Source organism: Gekko japonicus, unplaced genomic scaffold, assembly GCF_001447785.1.
Source record: "Gekko japonicus isolate JY-2015 unplaced genomic scaffold, Gekko_japonicus_V1.1 scaffold843, whole genome shotgun sequence".
In the NCBI taxonomy this organism is placed as follows: Eukaryota; Metazoa; Chordata; class Lepidosauria; order Squamata; family Gekkonidae; genus Gekko; species Gekko japonicus.
In genome coordinates, this window is record NW_015160236.1 from 75,349 (window position 1) to 83,755 (window position 8,407).

The 8,407-nt window shown below is 46.0% G+C and overlaps 1 protein-coding gene across 1 annotated transcript in view; it reads left to right on the plus strand.

The window, feature by feature from the left end:
- Nucleotides 1-310: 310 nt before the first annotated feature.
- The window catches only part of BICD1 (bicaudal D homolog 1 (Drosophila)), a 142,361-nt gene continuing 134,264 nt past the window's right edge, over nt 311-8,407 (plus strand). The window contains exons 1-2 of the mRNA XM_015412921.1: nt 311-363; nt 957-1,172. Of these exons, the coding sequence (XP_015268407.1) occupies nt 960-1,172 (213 nt within the window). The 5' untranslated portion in view covers nt 311-363; nt 957-959. The remainder of the gene's footprint in view (nt 364-956; nt 1,173-8,407) is intronic.

Genomic DNA, 8,407 nt, shown 5'->3' on the forward strand with positions numbered 1-8,407 from the left:
CAGCCACTACAAGGGGGCCGCAATCCAGTGGCAGTGAATCCCACACAACCTAACCACTCATTGAATGAAGAAGCACTTCCTTTTATCTTTCATATCACAACCCCTTTCTTCTCTCCCTCCCTTTGGAACCAAGTGGGACGTGTGATGTACTCGGGAGTGCGCGGGAAGAGGAAAACGCTGCGAGGAGGCGGCGGCGGCGGCGGCGCTGCTGCTGTCATCTCCCCCATCTGTCCTCCTTCCCGGCCGCTGGGAGGGCTGTAGAGGGAGAGGCGGGGAGCGGGAGGGAGGGAGAGGGCGCGAGAGAGGGAGGCCGGGGGAAGCTGCCTCAGGAGGTGTCCGCCGCCGGTAGCCTTTCCCGCTGTGGTAATGCTCTCGGCGTCCTTTCCCCTTTCGCCGTCCCTCCCTCGCACTTTCTTTCCCGGGGGCCAAGGAGACGGACGGCGCTCAGAGGCGGCAGGCCGCTTTATTATTTATTTATTTATTTCCCCCCCTTCACCCGCACACACACAGAAGCTGCAGCCGAGAGAAGGGGGGAGCAGGTGGAGAGTTGAGAGACTGCAGTGAAGCTGCCCTGGAGACATGGCCGACCAGTGCCTCTGAATAAGCAAAAAAAGAAAAAGCCCCCTTCTTTTTCTTCTTCCTCCTCCTTCACTTAATACCAGCGATGCCGGGTTGAGCCACCAGGAACCGATCAAGCCGAAGGGAGAAATGGTGCAGCAGCCCGGGAAGGCTTTCCCCGACTCCCTCCCCTTCTCGCCTCTTCTTCAGGGTGCATCGCAGTCTCTCCTCTGGCCTTAAGCCGAGCCCAGCTTTGGCGGCTTCTCAGGAGCAAACCGGGGAGAATTTCCCATCCGCCCGTGCCTGCAATCTTCCTTCCTTCCTTCCACCCGTCCCTCCCCTCCTGGCCATCTCTCCTTTCTTGTCCCCCCTCTACCAATCCCCCCCACCCCCATAAGGCTATGGCTGCAGAAGAGGTCTTGGAGACTGTGGATCGCTATAAGACCGAGATCGAGAGGTTGACCAAAGAGCTCACGGAAACAACCCATGAAAAGATCCAGGCGGCGGAATATGGGCTGGTGGTCTTGGAAGAGAAACTCACCCTGAAGCAGCAGTATGACGAGCTGGAGGCGGAATATGATGTCCTGAAACAGGAGCTGGAGCAGCTGAGAGAGGTGAGGAGGACGATTTTGCTGCTTGCCTCCCTCTCTGTCCACCCCCCCTCCCCACCTTGTGTTGTCTTATTTCTCCTTGCTTCTCGCTGCAGGGCCTCTGCATTGAAGAAAAAAAATGTAGAAAAGCACTTCAGGTCCTCTTCCGTTTAGTGATGTTCTCTGAAAGGATGAACTTGACTGATAAAGCATGGGAAATAAAGGGTGGTAGGCCAAGCCTAGCATCCTGCAGATGTGTTATGCATGAGACTGAAATGGTGAGGTGTGATTTGTCACGGTGTTTAAGGATCAGCCGTGATTAGAGAAGATGGTTAAGAATGGATTATGGATTTGATATTTTAAACCTCCTGCTGATTAAAGTCCTAGCAATGTACTAGCTTGGCATCTACTTGTTCCGGCACAACTTCTGCCTTTCAGATACAAATCCAGGTATTTGTTGCAATTATAACTGCACAGTTTGGCTCTTACTCAGAGAGGAATATCTCAAAAGCTACATTATGAAAACAACCCTTTCAATTTTTGTACTCTTTTTATAATAGTGTAAACCTCAGCAGCAGCTGTGTTGAATATGGTGAAAGATCTTGAGGCTATTTATATACCTATTAACCTATTAGTGGAATCCACTGTCTTTCCATCAAAATCTATTTCTGTACCAACCCTGAAAAATGTTATTTTGACCACCTCATTTGTCTGACATGAGAAATGTATTCGTATTTTTTCAACCAGGCAGAGCTTCTTTTTATATCTAACCTTTGCATAACACTGACTGATTTATTTTTTGAAAAACAACAAAGATTTACAGTGTGGTCATGCATATCAATCTGTGCAAGGACATGTATATATGCTACATTGTCCAATCAAGTCAACTTCAGAATTCCGAAATATGCTTGTGTTCTGACCATGATGATGTCATATTTAAACAATAGTAGGCTAAATTAACAAAATATATATTTAAGATGAAGGGAGTAGGTGAAATAAAAATTGCAGTCCAGTGCAATGTAAGCATTTTTAAGATCCATTTGAACACGTTAAAGGTCTTCCACTGAAATCAGTGTGACTTCAAGATGCCTACATTTCTGCTGGATCATGCTTAAAGATGCATTTCTAGACATCAATCTTTGCTGTTTTTCTTGCTGTTGCTCCAATCAAACTTAATATAAACATATCCTACTTTTAGTTCTTATTTCCTGAAAGCACCATAAACCTTTAAACAAAATGTCATAAAAGCTGATTGTGTTTGCTTTTGGACACCTGGCTATTATTAACTAAAACTTTGTTGCTCCTATGAATGTATCTGCTAAAATATGACACGTCTCCTTAGAAAACATCAGCTTTCTGAAATGCATTTGGGTAACAGTATTATTTGGTTTCTTTTCAGTGTTGATCTGATATGTTGCCTCTAATGAAAGCTCGACTTGATCTTCTTCCTCAAAACTTATTTTTTGAGATTAGCGAGGGATTTCTGTGGACTGCTATTGCAGAAGAAGATAAATGGCCAGGCAATGGGAGTGTCATGGAGCTGAGTTGCATCCATTAAAAATGCAATGTGTTAATGTAAAATAAAGGGTTGCTGGAAGAAAGAGTAGGATTAGTCCAAGGCAAGAGGTGCAAAAACTTGTATTGTAGGATGTGATTAAAGGAGTGAAGTAATTGGACAAGCAGGTGAGAAGTATTGCTCAGAGGCCTGAGCTACACTTAGAGCAGGGAAGACCATTTAGTAGATATGCCTTGGTGATGGCTGACCTTGGATATGAACCAGGGAAGTGAGGAAGCAGCTAGTTAAGATCTTGTCTAGAAACAGATGTTTAGAAACCTAGGTATTACAACCTGGATGTGGGAATCTTGATGCACAGGTGATAAAATATCATGAAGAAATTGGAAAATGCATGTCTGTTTTATTGGGAGAAGATGTAAAGAAGATATAGTTCAACATGCAGAGACCAAGACTGATGTGGAATGTGATCAATTCAAAATAGAGCATTATATACAGTGTTATAGAGAAGTGTTGCACAGCTTTTGAGCAGAGGAGGGACCTGTAGTTTTCTGTGGGAGGGATTTTGTTGGTCTTCAGTGCTAGTACATAAGAACATAAGAGAAGCCAATGTTGGATCAGGCCAATGGCCATCCAACACTCTGTCACACAGTGGGCAAAAATACCAGGTGCCATCAGGAAGTCCAGCAGTGGGGCCAGGACACTAGAAGCCCTCCCACTGTTGCACCCTCCAAGTACCAAGAATACAGAGCATCACTTGCCCCAGACTGAGAGTTCCTACCTATACCTTGGGTTAATAGCCACTGATGGACCTCTGCTCCATATGCTTATCTCATTTCCTCCTGAAGCCGTCCATGCTTGTAGCCGCCACCACCTCCTGTGGCAGTGAATTCCATGTGTTAATCACTCTTTGGGTGAAGAAGTACTTCCTTTTATCCGTTCTAACTGCTTAACAATTTCATTGAGTACCCACGAGTTCTTGTATTGTGAGAAAGGGAGAAAAGTACTTCTTTCTCTCCCTGCTCTATCCCATGCATAATCTTATAAAACTTGATCATATCACCCCTCAGCTGTCATTTCTCCAAGCTAAAGAGCCCCAAGCGTTTTAACCTTTCTTCATAGGGAAAGTGTTCCAAACCTTTTATCATTCTAGTTGCCCCTTTCTGCACTTTTCCCAATGCTATAATCCTTTTTGAGGTGCGGTTCTGTACACAGTACTCCAAATGAGGTCACACCATATACAGGGACATTATGATACTGGCTGATTTGTTTTCAATTCCCTTCCTAATAATCCCCAGCATAGCGCTGGCCTTTTTTATTGCAGTCGCACACTGTCTCGACATTTTCAGTGAGTTATCTACTACAACTCAAAGATCTCTCTCTTGGTCAGTCTCTGCCAGTTCGGACCCCATCAACGTGTATTTATAGTTAGGGTTTTTGGCTCCAATGTGCATCATTTTGCACTTGGCCACATTGAACCCCATTTGCCACATTGACACCTACTCGCCCATCCTCGACAAATCCCTTTGGGAGTGCCTCACAATCCTCCCTGGTTCTCACCGCCCTGAACAACTTCATGTTCACAGTATTGCCACTCCCCCCCCCACAGCATTTCTGTAACTTTGATGTATGCCAACCTGAGATTCAAATGCTTTCCTAAGCATGGAGATGCAATGATGGATAGACTTTCACCTGTGAAATTTCTGCATGTTATATGTGACAGTTCTGTTCAGCATTCTCCAGTCTCATGCCTTATCCTCACGTGCCAACACTTCCATGGTGAAGAGACTTTTCAGAGCCATTTGTAGAACACTGCTACTTAAAACATATGTATATGGTCAAGGTGTAGCCTCCCCAACCCTTTATGTTCCAAATATAACTTTATGTCCATATATTTGTCCCTTGGAAGTTCCTTAAAATATGACAGTCTACTCCAAGTATCCCAAACGTTTCTGAAACTATACGAAGTCATAGCTGCATACTTCTTTTGAGCCAGTTTCTACATGATGGGTAGGTGAAAATCCACTGCCTGACCCTACAGTGTACCAGCCCTATACCTAGGAAATTTCCCAGCGGAGCGCTTTGGGACATGGGGGAGCGTTGTGCCCCCCCCAATGTGGTGACATCACTAGTGACATCACCATGAGTGACTGTCCTTCGAGGAGAGCCAAAGAGGAGGCAGCCAGGTGGCAGCAGTGCTCACTGCCCTGCTGCTTGGCTGCCTCCTTGGCTCTCCAAGCAGGCGCAGGCGCAGTGAGGCACTGGGGCAGGCCATTCTCTGATTGTCCGCCCTGGTGCCTCACTGTGTCTGTGCCTGTGCACCAGCCAGTGGATAGGATCTCCGAGGTCTTGGAGAGCCGACATGCTGGCTGGCGCAGACGCAGTGAGGTGCCTGGGCGGGCCATTAGAGAATGGCCCACCCGGGCGCCTCACTATGTCTGCACCAGCCAGCCATCAAGTCAGCTCTCCAAGAGCTCTTGGAGAGCTGATTCACTGTGTCTGTGCCAGCCAGCCAGCGAGTCAACTGCTGAAGAGATGGCTGGCTGGCTGGCACTGGGGCTTGCCGGAGACTCACTAGCTGTGCTGGCGCTCCCCTTAATCAATAGAGGGCAAAGCCCCTAATGCCCCTTTGCTGGCTAATGCCCCTGCAGTGTACTCTGCAAGAATCTATTCAGGTTCCATTTCATTCTAACTTTGTTATTACCTATTTATCTGATACTTTCATAGAATTTTGAGATGAGGAAAGCCTACGCAGCTGACAGGTCCTCTCTGGCTTCCTGTATCCTCCTGGAAAATCAGATATCTGTAAAGATGGGCAAACAAACAGTTTTACTTATGGAAATTTCCTGAACCTCATGCTTTGTGCACTTGAGCTGGATTCAGAATTGTTGCTACCTGGTTTCATAGCACCTATTCCAGATAACATCTGAGCATCCTAGTTGTCTTTCTCCAGATCAGCAGAGATGATGTGCATTGACTATTTGCAATAGGCTCTTATTTTTGCCTGTTTTCTTGCCCAGTTTTCTTTCCCCTCCTTGACTCTTCCCCCTGTTCTTATCTTTTACTCTCTTTAGATTACTCTCTGCCTAACCCACCTTCTCACTTTGGGATGCAATATTCTTAGGTCCCAGGCTCTTCTCTTCCTAGTGTTCTGTCAACACTTGTCTTTATCTAGGCCTCTACTGCTACTAGGTGTCCTTTCCTAGGCTCTTCTGCCTTCTTTATCCTCTCTAGGAGTGCAATCAGTGGTAACCAGAGTCCCTTAGGTCCAGAGCAGTACAGCCAATAGTACCTGAGAGATTCTTCTGTCTTGTTCCATCCTTCTATTATAATAGGGCAATTCAGTTAATTACTATCAAAGGAGATAGATCTTTTGTGTAGCTGTGTTAGTCTGTCTGTAGCAGTAGAAGCCAGTAGTTAGTCTGTCAGTAGCAGTAGAGAGCCAGTTTGATATAGCGGTTAAATTCTAATTCGGATTCTAATCTGGGAGAAACAGGTTTGATTCCCCACTCCTCCACTTGCAGCTGCTGGATGATGTTGGGCAAGCCATAGTTCTGTCAGAGCTGTTCTTCAAAGAGCAGTTCTTGAAAGAGCTCTCTCAGCCCCACCTACCTCACAGGGTGTCTGTTGTGGACAGGGGAAGGGAAAGGAGTTTGTAAGCTGCTCTGAGACTCCAAGTGAAGAGCAGGGTATAAATCCAATCTCTTCTTCTTCTAGAAAAGAGCAAGAGTCCAGTAGCACCTTAAAGACTAACAAAATATGTGGCAGGGTATGAGCTTTCATGAGTCACTGGACTCTTGCTCTTTTCTACTATCAAAAAATTCACCACCAAAAAATTGTAGTGCATTAAAATATAAACAATAGTGAAAAAAGAAAGTGAACTGTGTTGATAAGTAGCAAGCAATAACCCTATTTATTTCTTGATTTGTAATTGTATGCAATGCTGTATTAAATGTGTCTTGTATCAACAATCTTTCATATATATATTGTACTGTCTTTTGTTTGGTGTTGGTTTCAGTTGGTTGTCATTTGGTGCTTTAGGATGCTGATGTGGTATCTGTTACAGGATGATAAATACGGTAAGCCATGGTCAAAGAAAGAACCGGGCTGCCAGTAAGTAAGGAAGGCACTGTGTCTGCCACCTTGGTTTAAGAGCATTCCCTGGGAAGAAGTGAGGCATCATTTTATTACATTTATGTTTTCAAAGACCTGGACCAATTAGTAGGAAGGTGAAAAGACAGATACTCTTATGCTGATCTTACAGCTTTCAAGGTTGTAATGTGCAATAGAAATGTGTAGCTTTAGAAGGGATTGAATTAATTGTTCTTAAAATGAATATAGGTTTTTCAGTAACTAATATGGCAGAAAATACCCCCCAAAGGAATTTTATATAATAAAATCCCAGACCTCAGAGAGCCTGTCTGATTTCTTTGCCAGTACTATGTTGCTGGTATGAGTTGCTGAGCTATCTGAAAATGAAGAGGGGCAGATGGTAAGAAACTGTGCTTAGGGAAACCACAACTTTTTCTCTGGAAGGGACTCCACCATGCAGCTCCTTTCTGGGGAATGTATAGTGAAATGACACTTCTTCTTCCTGCTTATGGGGAGATATTAGTGCTTTTGTGACATTAGCATTCATCATGCCAATCACCTCATCCTAGCATGCCTAGAAATCACTATACTTGACTACAAAACTTAAGTAAGACTGCCATGCTGATTAGAAATGGAAGCAAATGGTCAAGAATGATTGTAGGAAATATAGAGGTGAGCTGCAGTTCCTGATTGGGATGTGAATGAATGATAGTGCACTAATTGGGGAACCAGAAATACATTTTCCAAGCCTTAGAACACATGAAGCTGCCTTATACTGAATCAGACCATCAATTCATCAAGGTTAGTATTGTCTACTCAGACTGACAGTGACTCTTCAGGGTCTCAGGTCTCTGTCTTTCACATTGCCTACTCTTTTTGAGTGGAGATGCTTGGGATTGAACCTGGGACCTTCTGCATAAAAAGCAGAGGATCTTCCACTGATCCACCCCTTCCAGAGCAGGAGAAGCCAATCTTTTTGGCCCATGTACTGAAAACAAATGCAACATCTAGCTTAGCAGATAGGAGTGTGCCAGCAAATAAAATGGAGGAGGGGACAAGGTTATACAGGGCCAGACATACTTGGAGCAAGCCAAGCCTCATCAACCGTGCCAGAATTCCAGGGCTGTGCGGGTCTGGGAGGCAATGGGCATAAGCTACGCCTCTTACCTTCTTCCACACTGTTGCCAGTGTCTTAGATCTGGCCATGGATACCGTGCAACTGGTCTGGTGTACCGCGGTTGGCATACATATTGGGGATTGCCTATACCTTAAGAACTGTCAACCTCTTACCAATTCAGCCACTGCTTAAGCAATAGCTAAATAATGATGTAAGCAGGGGTCTTTTGGGGCCGGAGCACTGCTCCGGGAGCCCAGGAGCTAGCAAAATGGCGGTGGCAGCAAGCCCTGCCCCCAGCTCCCCACGCTACGGCCTGTCGCTGGCTTCCCGGGGCCTGCGCCGGAGTGCTTTGGACCTGGGGAGGCCCGAGGAGGCCCATTACTGTCTTCCTGGGGCCCGTGCCGGAGCGCTGCAGCCCCAGGGAGGCCAGAGGAGGCCCGTCGCTGCCTTTCCGGGGCCCGTGCCGGAGTACTGCGGCCCCGAGGAGGCCTGTCACCGCCTTTCCGGGCCAGCACCGGAGTGCTGTGGCCCCGTGGA